The 14,126-nt window shown below is 38.2% G+C and overlaps 1 protein-coding gene across 1 annotated transcript; it reads left to right on the top strand.

Moving 5' to 3' along the window:
- Positions 1-6,507: 6,507 nt before the first annotated feature.
- Positions 6,508-7,234, top strand: RB195_011514 (uncharacterized protein; the record flags this gene model as incomplete). Its single annotated transcript, XM_064192961.1, has 2 exons — positions 6,508-6,643; positions 7,056-7,234. 2 exons carry the CDS (start codon positions 6,508-6,510, stop codon positions 7,232-7,234), a joined length of 315 nt encoding a protein of 104 aa, XP_064050544.1.
- Positions 7,235-14,126: the final 6,892 nt, after the last annotated feature.

Genomic DNA, 14,126 nt, shown 5'->3' with positions numbered 1-14,126 from the left:
AAGCTCGTTGCAGTTGCTGCGCGCTTCGAAGCGGTGTGGTTGCGCGAAACGGTCAGAATCGATGGGGGATCCTTTTTGCTGCACTTTGGTTCACTATGGTCCCCCATCGATCGCAACAGCTACGCTTCACCGTGTCGCTTCGAGCGCGGCCGCCTACGCAGCTGCACTGGGCTTCGTGTTGTTTGAGTCGACAGCTATATGTGATTGTAGATAAGGCTGCGGTTGAAGTACATACCCAAGAAAAACACATTTCATTTTTTCTACAGAGCATCACCATTCCGCATTGTTTCTGAATTGTATTTGTCTGACCAGGACCATCTAAGGATGAAATGCGAGAATGAAAATGATGAATAAATGATGAAAATTAATGAAAACTAATGAAAATTCTTGACGTGATCCCTATGCGCGGAATATGAACAGTTTTGTCGAAAATGTGTCTAAAAGGGCAAAAGGCGCTCCACAATGTCAATCATCTTTTTTATTGCTTTCAGGCTTTTGGTTGTTTTTCTGGCTGCTGGAAATTTCTTCTTTGAAATTTTTTTTCGTTAGTCTTTTTTCACCTCCACGTTCTGCAAGCGGTGCAGCGTTGTGTTTTGCTTGTTTACACAAATAGTAGGGACTGTTTAGGACGCATTTACCCACCTTAGCATTTTGTTTGACTGTGAGTGGATCTGAAAAGTCATTTGGGTAGGCGGGAAATATATTAGGATGTTTCCTAGAAGATCCATTGTCTTGATTTGCTCATCAATGGAATAACATAAATTAAAGGTTTTTTTTTTAAGTTGGGGTTTTAGTCTATTTCTAAAGGGTTCTTCTAATTCTCTAAAGAAGGGTTAGAAGCAGCATATCGCGAAATTGACGGATTTGGGGCCTCTCACCAAAGAGATAGGGTTAGGAGTGTAGATCACGGGTGATCACGGATCACGCTCGTTCACCAGCCCGCTGAATGGCTGCCTGCTTGCAGGCGCGCGATGCCTGCGCTCGGGCACGCAACATGTTGTTAGGTGCCTCGTAGTGGAGTTCGGTCAACAAGGCCGTTTACCGAGTCGTTTTCAGGACAATTACGGGGGAATCGAGCGTCATCGATAGTCGCCATTGTAGTTTGCTTTAAATGCATCACCCCACGAATCTGAGGTGGAACGGATTTCGGGTGGAGTATTCGTATACGGGATGCGAGACTATGGAGAGGGGGGTGATTCCGTCCATTTCTTCCTAATTGCCATAAAAACGGTCCGGAATATATGGCTTCAGTCGTTCTGGCGCACTATTTCCTACAGGGAATTCGACTGGAGCGCGCCAGCCGTGTGCACGCGCCGCATCTTCCGGGCCGTTTTTTACGGGAATTAGGAAGAAATGGACGGAATCATCCCCCTCTCCAGAGTCTTCCATCCCGTATACGAATACTCCACCTGAAATCTGCACCACCTCAGATTCGTGGGGTGATGCCTTTAAGCGATTGATACTGCTTGTTCTTTTTTATCCTATCAATATCAATATCGAGTTTTTTTTTTTGGTTTCGTTAACTTCAAATTCCCTTATGCCATTTCCTTCCTTTTCTTTCATCTCTCTGCTCCCTCTACTCTCTTACGTCACTCATTTGCTAACCATGTACAGCAGCTGAGACCCTGATGTGTTATTATATTATTATGTTATGTGTATTATTATGTTATTTCATGGAAATTCTTTCCAAAGTTTTGCAAATTTCCTTTAGAAACGACGGAAAGTTCACAGAAAAATAGTTGGTTTTACGTTTTTTGCAAGAAACATTGAGCTGGACAGCAGAGGCGACTGATAATTAGTGAGAAGTTTGCCACAAAATAATTCAAAATGAGCCAGTTTGTTTATCGTTTACCGTTGTTTACTTTCGTATTCTGGGATCCTCTTGCAGATGTGCTTGACATGGTTTTTGCGGGATGCGCGCATTAAATGAATGTGAAATTAGTATTTCTCGATTCATTCCATATTCACTTCGTTTTTTTCTTGGAATTTCCGGCTTCGTTTGCAACCTTGCATCGTCGAATTAGAGAATACGACATATGATATGTTTCGCTTTTTACAAGCATATATTATGGCACCAAAGTACTGTCATAACTACAAAATTCATTCAAAAACGTCGTTTTTTACTCTTCTCGGAGCTGATTACCGTATTCCAAAGCACGGCTGCATTTCTTTTGTTAGAAAAAAAAACTAGCTATTATTACGTAAGTGACGAGAAATTGTGACCATTTCCAAACACGTCTGTATCTTTTTCAAAAGAGAAATTTGTGAAAAGAAGGAGAACCGAGAGGAAGAAATCCTTACATGAGCTAGGTTGGAGGAAATAGCCAGAAAGAGCTGTGTGATTTCTAATACTACATTTTGAATTAAGAAATTAAGCTGCATAAGCTTAAATGCTCTACCGTACCACTGAATACAGTAGGTGATCTACAGTAACTTCTCCTGAGTCGTTTATTTTGAGGAAAGAAGCACCCACCACGAATACGGTTGTTGACGTCATTTGCTCGTTTGGTTATTCTCTCCTCATTTTCTTTTCCATCGTTTTGCAGCAATAGGTGGCATTCAAAGAAAAAACTTCAGAAGAATGCATTCCACTGTTTCAAACTACTCTCTGGAACTGTTTAGCACTTCCGATTAGTCTAAATAACTTTTCTTAGAGTTTGAAATTCTTATTTTTGCGGAAGTTAACAATTTTAGTGTTTTACTTTGCAAGCAACAACACAAACATGAACTGCAAAAATTTCTACCATAAAAAGAATCGTTTAAAAGCTGCTACTGCTGCAAATTGGGGAAAAAACGAAAAATTTGGTTCTCCTGTGTCTTTTTCCACACTACATGTGTTAGTGTGCTAGGATCCTAACTGAAGGACGTTTGAAGAAAACAAACCCATTTTGAAGTGCATTTATTTCTATGAGAATCGGCTGAAATGCTGCTTTGCAAGCACATTTCTGGATATTTGGATGAGCGCGCGTGTGATTGACGTATATCTTCATGTGATTTTCCTCTTGTTTTCTCTGCCTCTCTATCATTTTATTTCTATTTTTTTAAAATTTCTCTATTGTTTTTCATTTTTTATTTTTCTATTTATGGAACAAAACAGCAGCAATTAATTGAACTGCGAAAACCCTGAAGGAGACCTTGAAATCACTTTTGCAATGTGATACGAAAATTCCAGAAAGAGGAATCGTAGTGAGAAAAGAAAATAATTTTCAAAAGAAAACGCTCCCCAACATGCATTGGGGTTGCGCCCAAAATCTCTCACACATCTTTTTTTAAATTTTAGGTTTAGATAGAGTCTTTATTGATAGATTGTGTGAATAGTTTAGCTATCACTTTAGTTTTTTTTTCTATCAATCAATAATACAAATATTTTACGTCACGAATAATTTATTCGAGAGAATCTGATGTAACCGTAATAGCACTTCAGAGCAAGTAACAAATAGAAATGCATTGTTTTTTTTTCGTTTTTTTAAAGCACTAGATGCTTCAATTTGAAATTTTCTGGATGTTGAATTTTAATTGAAATGTTCTCCGAACAGCAAAGAACAGTCCTTCACTAATATATGATTAGTGGGTCAAAAATGAGTTAGTTAGTCCTTCTATTCAGAACTTTTCAGAACTTTGAATATAATTTTCTGGAATTTACCGCTGCACTAATTAACATCCGGAAATGAAAAGAGGGGAGAAAAGAATAAGGAAAAATAACAGGTGAAGGAGAATATACAAAAAGGAAATTCGGCTGGCACCTAGGAAGGGCTGCTCCGACAAATTTAGAAACAGCCTTTCTACAAAACTATAGAAACGAAGGCCTGAAGCAAATTTAACCACAAACATCGGAATTATTTTCTTCTCTGAAAAATCGAACTTTTTGCATCTTCTAGGATTGTGATGAATAGCTTTGCTCAAAGAGATGTATCAGCTGCTTTTAACACCACTCGCACCTACATCAAATCTCCACCAGTTAGTAGATTTCCTATTCGTTTTCTCTTTTTCTTCTTTCTTTTTTTACCATAAAACTACGTTAGTGAATTTTGAATATCACGGAAAAATTACGCTCGTACTAAAAAAAAGGCCAGATGATTCGTTTTTAAAAGGGACGAGAGTTAGGGTATTTAAGATTTTTCACTTCAAGAATGACAGGAGTTTGTAGATAGTTTCAAAGATCACAACTTCTATTGGTAAAAAGTACAGGTTTTTATTTTTTCTAATCTACGTGGAACGTTGGAAAAAGTGATCATACTCCCCGCTATTGCGTATCTTTTTGACATTTTCATTTTCTTGGATCCCAGAAGGAGTTTTCTCAGCTTCCTCCGTAAAGTACATTATGAAGAGAAGCCTATGAGTTTTTCCTGCAAAAGTCCATTGTTTTTTTCGCTGCCTTTCAGCAGAAACTGCAGAAACTTCTGAAGTATTCATCATTTTTGCAGAAAAAGGGCAGCAGAATTCCTTCGAAGTTTTCTTTCTTTTTTTATTTCCTCAGGCACCAGGATGGAACTGCGTGCAGTTTCCAGGGTTTTTTCTTTTGCTGTTATTCTTTGATATCTGATTCCGTTGCGCATTCCTCGTCAGTTTTTCCCATTTCCTTGGGCTTTGTTTTTGTTTTATATGTCAAGGCAATCTCTTTAAACTGGATTAGTTTACACTCGTTCTAAGTTTACTGTACTTTTTTCCATTTTACGAGGATTCTTTAGTTGCTCACTAAAATATCGGGATACGACGCTTTCTGCTACGATACTGCTGCCGTGATTGTGGTTTTTCTCCTTTTTTTGACATCAGCCACGAATTTTTGTCGGGAACTGACCAGTTGTTGGATTTTTTCTGTCCCGATTCATTCACTGGCACTTCCAGTAAACATCCACGTCCACATTCATCGCGTGCCGCTTGCGTTTCTCAGACAGTTCAGGTATTTTCGTTTCTATTTCGTTTCATCACCAATTTTTATGTTTTATTCGGTTGATTATAAATCAAAAATGGCTAAAACTGGATCCTATTGACTTTGTTGTCCAGTAAGAAGGCATTGATCATCGGCAGTGTTTTTTGGCGGTGTGTGAGAAATAAACAAATAAGAACGGCTGGTCAGCTGGTCCACATATGTGTAAAGCATTTGTTTTTTTTTTCGAAGATTTTTACTTAAAGTTTTATCTGGTTGTGCTCATTACTTAATTTTAATGATTAAAGTCTAGAAAATGGTCATGCCACCTTTGCACTTATTCAAGATAATTGATAATTATAAATATAAACCAACTATTATTAATTAATAATATAATTGATTAATTAACTATTATTCAACTAATTATGATTTTTCAGACATACCAATGGGTGTTTTAAATAAACGCACAAATAATCCGTTTAATTTATTTTTATTTTTATTTTTTTTATTCATTTTTTATTTAGCTATTTTGTTTATTTTATTTTTTTTTAATTTATAATGTTCCACACCGCTAAAAATTACAATACTACAGTATATGTAGTCGAGAATAATAGAATAACGCTAAGTATATAGAAAACCGAAAAATCTGAAACGGAAAAGAAAAACTGTGTAAGTTTTAAGAAATGTTAGAATCTTTAAATACAATGAGAGTTATTCTTGAATCAAGCTCAAAATTCATTGCTTGCTTCGGAAAAGGAAAATCTTTCATTGAATCATCGAATGAAAATCCTTCTTAAGATGCTTGAAATCCACTTCCTACCTCAGGAAAGAAAATCATTCATGAAATCGTATAACCAGTAATGAAAACTGGTAATTTCGTGTGTTTAGCTCCGCCTTTCCCTCGGTTTTTTTTTTCGAGTGGATAGAACCAATCATCTTGGCAGAGCCACACCTCCTCGCTTCCTTGTCGTTATGACCTCATCCAATGTGGTGGGACCTCAACAACCCGATCAAGACAAAGTCAACACAGGGAACCTAATTGTGCGGTTTCGGGGATATATGGATGTCGTCTGCGATATGTTTGATACTTTTCCAGTTTTATTTCTGTTCTTCTTAGATTTTAGTGCAAAAAAAAATCAGTCAGCAACAATTTGCTCACGGAGATTCATTGAAGCATTTGTCCGAATTTATTGGCAATTTCGAACAGCCTCGCGGTCACAAAGCCAGTTGTTGTTGTTGTTTAGCTGATCGTAGGCGTAAAGTATTTGCTTGGTGCAAAAGTTCGTCAGCGTTTTTCATTAAATCCATAATTCTGTTGGAAGAATTAGATTTCGCCTCTTTTCATAATTCTCCCGTGAAATTTTTGGGTATTATTTTACTTCATAGATTTTCTTACCTACACCTTAGCCTCACCTACTAGTGAATTCCACACGTATCTCCATTTATTTATTTGCTTTTATTATTCGACAAAAACCCGATCTGTAGGCCAGCTCCATTCAATTCTTTTGCTTTTAGGTATCTTATTTCACTTTTTCGCCCTTTTGCTGATGTGCGCCACGGATTTTTCAGTACAGTGGGTGAATAATTCTTTTTACCGTAATCCCACAACCAGCATATTCCTACCAAACTCTCTCGAGGTGATGCCAGGACCTCGTTGGTGTACTTCACTCTTACACTTTTCTGCTCTATTGAATCTCTGCACCGTTTGCAAAATTCATTTCGACTGCGCTTCATCTGCAAAATCCTGCGCTCAACTAATTATGTTCATGGGAAACGGTGCGGAAAATGTAGGCCTAACAAGGCTGAGGCTCAGTTTCAGCTTTTTTTATTGATGTGAGAAAATCAGAGAGATCATACTCCAGCAGCGCTCAACGCTTATTTCAGTTAGTGAGAGGCAAAGTTAAGTAAGGATCAATCCATACAAAATAATGGCGTTAAAATCGTTTTAAAAGTGTCACTGCTGACCACGATTAAATGCACAACATGACAGAAATAACCAGCAACCCAGCGTGCTTTCTGTCGAGGAAATCGCCGCAGGACCTAATAAGGGCGCTGGGGCGCCACAAAAAGGAAGATGAGTAGATGTAGCAAGACGGTGTTCTTGTCCTCCAATTCAAGTCTGGTACCAATTCTTTGACCTCGGAAGGATGAAAGGTTTTGGTTGCGCTTCGAAATATCGATCGTGCAGTCACAGCCGAACTTCTTGCCGACTGCGCTACACCGGCCATTATTGTCTTGTTAGGTTCTAAATATGCAATAATTTTATTATTATTATTATTATTATTATTATTATTATTATTATTATTATTATTATTATTATTATTATTATTATTATTATTATCGTCTATTATTATCCTTGGCCGCTGATTTGCGGTTACCCCGTCTTATTTTCTAGCTAGGTTCTCTTGCAGATGTATGGTTATATGTTACTGATCAACTTCGGTATATTTCATCTTTTTTGGAAGGTGGGTGTAGCGCAGTCGGTGAATGGTCCGACTTTGAGTGCACGATCGATCGATGGCTCGGGACCACCACTGTGCCAATCAAACATTTCATTCTTCCGACGTCGATAAATTGCTACCAGATTTGTCTGGGAGGATAAAAACGTTGATTTGATAGCCCCCGCAAGTCCTCGCATAGGCTAGACACGCGTCCGTAAAACCTCAAACGATTCTGAATTGAATTCTGAACCCGTCCCGAGCGGATTGGGACACTTCATCCTCTTATACTTTTCTATACGGCTATTGAGTTTCCATGTGATACCCTCTATCCAAATTTGTTCCCCCTACAATCCTGCCTTCTCGCGTCAAAAAAATCCAAGGAATAAAAAATATTAGACTTAAAAAATTAAGGGTAAAGAAAAAATAGCGTTTAGAACGAATAGTAATTGTTGCTGAGCTGTTATGAGAAAAAAGTAAAATGTGAATTTCCAGAAATGTGAATTTTACAGGTTCTTCACACAAAAATCTCTTCTCCTTTCTTTTCTTTTTTTTATTTTTCGATGAAGGAAGTCTAAGCCTGTATTCTTCTTCCTCATTGTTTTTTCCCAGCGTTGAATGTTTCGCTCTTTTCCCAACTCTGCGTCGAAGCGGATCATTGCACAGCAGGAGGCACAAGGCCGCCGCCCAGTCCCAATTCCTCTTCCTCCGCAAAGACCTTCCAACCGTCTTTTCTTGAACGATGTGGTTTTTTTTCGTTGTTTTTTTTTCCTTCGCAAACCTCTTTTGGTAGAAGCTTGGTAATTGAAGTAGTGATGGAAATTTCCGTCGGGAAGTAGTTGAGATGGTAATTTTCAGACCGTCACGACAAATCCAGGCGACTTTCCGTTGTTTGCGCCCTATCTCCATGTGTCATCTGTTCCTTGCTCTACTACCTGTCAAAGTAATAAGTAATACCCCATCACCGATCATGGCCATCAAAAAGTTCACTCTTAGATTTTCGTTATCGTTGCTGCACACAGAAAAAAAAATTTCCTGAGAATTTTTCAACAGTAAAGAAAAATAGGAAAGCTTCTTAAGTGTCACTCAATGTATGAAAATGAATTAAGTTGAATGAGATACTAAGATAAGAGAAAAGAAAAATCAGATACTGCATATTTCAATTGAATGAACTCAGTTGAAATATGAAGTATCTCATTTTCTTTTCCTCTTTTTTTCTTTTTTTTTGATTCGAAACCAACGGACTGCGGCGCAAACCGTGCCCTCCCAGGATAATGATCGCGTGGTTTATTCAGCTGATCGTATTACCGTATTTTCAATTCTTCAAAAAAAATTTTTCGAAATTTTAGAGTAAGGAATTTAGTCTTCCTGATAGTGTATTTGATCTACCTATTTTTGTATTACTACGTATGGTATGATTCTCTTATCTTACTTTCTGGTAACCTCCTGATTTGTTCAGGTGTTAAAAACTCCTTTTTTTTAAACAAGTATTTTAAGTAAATAAACTTAAAGAAAACCACTTAAGGATTTACTTAATTTTATTAGTTTTGTTTATTGTTGTTATTATGTTATTATGTTATTATTATGATTTTTTTTATTATTTCTTTAATTTAATAAGTTCTGTTTAGAACGTTGGGTTGAGTTGAACCATGTGCCAAAAAGTTATCTAAAGCTTTTTAGTTACATTTAAAAAGCTATCTGAAGTTTGTTCCTAAGTAAAAAGCATCATTTCTCATCGTCATCATCATCTTTCGCAACATCGTCAACTTCTGATGCTCAGCGATAACTTGACACCTGTCATCTAAACTCGAAAGACTGGTTACGGTCTCACTGAGTCTGTATTTCCTACCTTCACTGTAAAATTCTGCCAGAAATTTAACCCTCTAACAATAACAAACTGTCTCATCTGTTTAACGTGATTGAAAGCGCCTTCCTTTTCCGATTAAGGTACGGTATGCACTGGGCTGAATCTACCAAGATTGGATCTGGATTGCGGCTTCTTTGAGGCAGTATACCACGGATTTCAGGCTGCTGGGATTTCTCTACGAATATATGGGATTAGTAGTGTAATTCACTGTGTAAAGTGTGATCACACTCTTTTCCAGCTAATCATTCCGAAAAATAAACTGCGAAACTGCTTTGTTGCACCGAATTTTTGTTCCGTTCCACCTAGAAACGTCCCGTACCTACGGGAGCAGGCACGTACGCGCTGTGGAAGAGGCGGACGGCATCGCAGTCCGTTGATTGTTCACTCGCCCCCACATGCACCGCGGATGCTCGTGCTCGCCGAGGTGGCACGTTGTTTTATGGTAGCCGGATTCAGGGCGACAGGACGTTTTCCCACGCCGTTATCCTGGGTAATTAGATAAAGTTGATTGCTTTCAAACGGGTATTTGTGAACTACATCTCTAAGCCCGTAAAAATTTCCCAAAAACTCTAAATTTTGTGGCACATTGCCTTTAAGAAGCAAGAATCCACGAATCCACACCTGGTAGATTCACATATGCATACCGTACCTTAGGTGAGAAATGGGGGCGTCTCCGATCTGCGAATACGGGAAAAGCCACTTTGTTATTGTTAGAGAGTGGTATGCTGCTTTCTGCCTTATTACTTAATAAGAATTCCTCGCCATTTTAGTCGTGTCCACGTTCAAATGTCCTTAAATCCAGGCATAGTTTTCATTGATTTGCCGGAGCTGTAGTGAGATCTATTAACAGCTAACCTTTCAGCTTTATCGCCTGCCTTCGCCAGAGCCTGGAAAGATCGAGGTCATCATCGTCAGTAATTTTTCCTCCAAACCGCCTCATCGTCGTTTTTCGTAAAGGATTCCAACGATTTCCAGAACTCAAAGAGCATTACATCGGCTAGCGCTTACCCTGAAGGCCAAGCGCTTCAGAAAATAAATCATTGATGGCCTTGATTTTTCCTGGCGCTGACTAAGGCGTTAACGACATTAACGATAACGCCCGAAAATTTAGTTCTCAATAAAGATCAATACGTATCTTGGTTAAAGTTCGCGCCCACTTTGTCGTACTGTAATTGTTGGCCCTCATTTGTATCTGTTCGACTGTAGAAATGCCTTAAAAAATCCCAGAAAAAATAGAAAGTAAAAAAATTCCTAGAAGAGAGCAGGAAAAATTCGTACGTAATCTTTCTAGGAATTCTTTCTGCTCCCTTGAAAGGAATTATTTATTCCTCGCTGAGAATGCGAAAATAACCACTGTCAATATTTTTACTGTATTCCCAAGTAATACAGTTCATCCGTTGAATAAACGGATTTTTCAATGCTTGCATTCATTAAATGTTCGACTTTGCTGTAACCTACCGGCATCGGGACTATGCTGTACAACTGCGCTATATCTTCCTTTGAAAACAATATTTATTTATTTGTATTTTATTATAACTACAAATATATTAAATTTTATTCCCGAAGAATTTATTTGTTTTTCTTTGTTTACTTGCGCCAATGAATCACTTTTTACGTAGAAAACAGATTTAGGAAATTAGAAGAAAGCAGAACGTTGAGACAGAGTAGAATAACCGATATTCTCGTTTACTTTCCTTTTTATTTTTAGTCGGCACCACATTTTTGTGCTATTGTGATTTTCTTTTGTTCAGTTTTGTGAATGTGCACCAACCAACGATTCTGAGCAGGAAATTGTGCACAAATATATTTCCGATTCTTTTGTGCAGAGAGTGCAATCTGATTTTCTTCGCCCACCAGCCAGAATTCAAGTCGATTAAGCGGAGCTAAGTAAATTTTTCACTTGAATTCCATTACATCAGACGGATTCTTTAGCAGAGCCGCAGAGCCGTGTTTGGGTGTTTGCAGCGATTTCAATTCTTTTTCGGAGAAATTCTCTCATATACATTGGAAATCGCTGGGAGATTACTGTCGTTTATCGTAGATTTTTGATAAATTATTTCCGAAGGTCTTCAGCCTATCAGCTCAAACAAAATGTCAATAATTGTGATTATTGATTAGTGATCTATAAGAATATCGCTTAAATCATTTTGTTGACGGTTCTGAGCCATCTAAATAGGGAAATAAAAATAACTAAATGTAGCGAAACAAAAATTTAAAAAAACTATATATAATAATACATAAAAAATATGATGTATAATAATATATAAAAAAATAAAAATAATATGGATTTCGTTATTTCGTTGTTTCAGCTGAAGAATAGTCGCTACAGCTTAGATTGCTGCGATTTGGAGTACTGTAGGCAGACTATCCCCAGGTCGATGATGTAACGCGTCGCGGTCGCCAGATTAAACATATTTGCCGTCGACTATACATGAATGGCTTCAGTGTTCAGGAATCCAGCGTTGATGTGACGGCTGTATAACACCGGATAACCCATATACCACTAATTAACAATTTGAAATTTAAAAATTTAAAATTTTAATCCTATCTTGTGGGCTTTGTTTCGTCCGCTCATCCCTATGAAAGCGAATTTGAAAAAAATTTGACGTGACGCACCCGTACTGACCTCCTCTACGAATTCGCTGAAGCCGTCGAAGTGTAAGAGCCGCTCGGAGAATTCTGGACATTTAGATCTTTCCAGAAGCAAACGAGGAAATCGATCGGTTCACGTGAATCAGTTGACTTTTGGAATTGTGTAGGCTGTTTTCTGCTTTCGTGGGGCTATATACAGCAGCGGTCAAAAATCAATTGACAAGTGGTTTTTTTTTCAGGTTTTCTCTTCTAAAAATCACTGAATCGTCCCCAAACTTGCACCAGATCTGTCATTAGGAATGAGAAACTTATTCTGAAAAATATGCATGCTCTGGTTTTTCAGAATTACTATTATTTCCGAAAAAATTGAAAACTTTCTCTTCTCTTTTTTTTTAATTTTGGGTTTATTTCATGTTTTCCTTCTGTTTTTCTCCCAGATTTCTCCTATTTTACTGTTTTTTTATTACTAACATTACGAACATTACCTACTGCAAGATAGAGTCCAATGTCAAGAAATTGTCTGAGTTCTTTCTTTAGAGGCATCATATCGCGAAGATAAGCTGGCTGCGTAGGTGTTTACGGTGGATACGCTTTAAAGGCAGCACACTACGAATCTGACATGATGAGGGAATCAGCGGGAAAAGCTAGGGATGGGGTTGTAGATTGCGGGATCCGGGGTGGTTTCGCTGATCTCTCCCTAATCATTCAGGATCGTTTGAGATTTTCGCCGAACACACGTCATCTGGCCTATACAATGATGTGCGGGGGCTATCCGACGTGCCAGGTCAGTATTTTCATCCATATCCATCCGGTAATTTATTTAATGGAATTTTGACACTAGCTTATCGACCCTGAAGGGATGGACGGCTTGATTGGCACTACGACGGTTTCGAACTATCGACGACGCAGTCACAGCGCTGTACCTCTTACCAACTGTGCCATATTCGTCCATCTGATGTTTTTGGATTTGCTTCATTTTAAGTTTTCTAAGCAATTACACCAAACTTCGTTCCAGAATCTTGTCCAGGATGTTGGATGGAATTTCCCACTTGGATTCTCTTTTTACTTTATAAAATCCTGCCAATCATTATATCCGAAAGTGGTTCTCTAAAGTAAAAATTTTTTATATGTTTATCCCTAACGACATCTACATCATGTACTTATAGTAGTCACTCGATTCTCTCGTCAGTGACCTCATATCCCGTGATGGTTGTCACTTTGCAGATAATTCAGCTCTAGTTTCCCTGAAATCCAACTCCAAGAAGTTCCATAACCCCTTGTATCGCAAAACGCGTCCTTCTATTGTTCTTCCATCGGCGAATAACGGTTGTCCGGGTGAAAAAAGGACATTTGTCGTGCATTGTCACTGATGAGGCTATTTCTGCTCTGTGGATATCAGAACGTTTCGCCGCGCAGCAGTGATGGTGCCTTATATTCCCTCGTGCCTTCGATGTGATTTTTTTCCAGTTTTCATTTCTGCCTGGATGTGCTCGCTGGACTCTTGAATGGTATGGAATTTTTGAACGTCATGAATCTTTGAAACATTTCATTTCTTTTCCTCGGTCGATTTCCTTGCATTTTGCGGACGTCGATTTCTTTACATCTCGCGGAAAAAACATTGCATATTCTTTCATTTCTTTCTATCTCTTTCCTTCTCTTTTTTTATTTTCCTCTTCATTTTTTCGTCAAATTCAGTCAAAAACAAAGAACGACACTAAGGAAAGAGCACTAGTAAAATCAATCTAATCCCAGGAAGACCTTAAGAACCCCGGCCTGATCCTAAGTACATAGTTAACAATACCAGTAATGTATTATTCACTGCCTTTTAAATTCTAGGCTTCCGGAAAATCCCTAGACTCTATATTATTATTCATAGCGTCTATACTAAATTCGAAAAAAGTCACAAAAAGATCTCAGCTAGTAGCACATGGTGGATAGTGGCGCTGCAATTCGTCCACGTGGCGTTGGTCCCACTTTGGCGTCGTTCGTTTTAAAACTCTTTCTTATTTCTGAAAAAAGTTCCCGACCTTTATTCCTTTCGACGGATGTACTCGGCGAGCAGCTATTCCCGCAAACTCGTCCACGTCCAGCTTTGTTTAGTACAACAGTGAACTCGTCCACATGATTTTGCTCTTTCACTCTCAATTCGATCGTTTTTAAAAGCTGTTGTTAACTCTGAGATACATGCGCCCACTATTTGTCCCAAACTCAATCAAGCTGGAGTCTAAGTGGAGATTTTTTGTCGATGAGGAGGTGCCATCCTAAAAAAAACATATCCATGTCAAAATCCTTTTTTTCTTTTCTCATCCATCCTGTGATGAGGTTGATTTCAACCACGCTATCTCTTTTCCAGGAAATAGCC

This window comes from Necator americanus, chromosome III (assembly GCF_031761385.1).
Source record: "Necator americanus strain Aroian chromosome III, whole genome shotgun sequence".
Lineage (NCBI taxonomy): Eukaryota > Metazoa > Nematoda > Chromadorea > Rhabditida > Ancylostomatidae > Necator > Necator americanus.
This window is presented reverse-complemented; position numbering and strand designations above follow the sequence as displayed.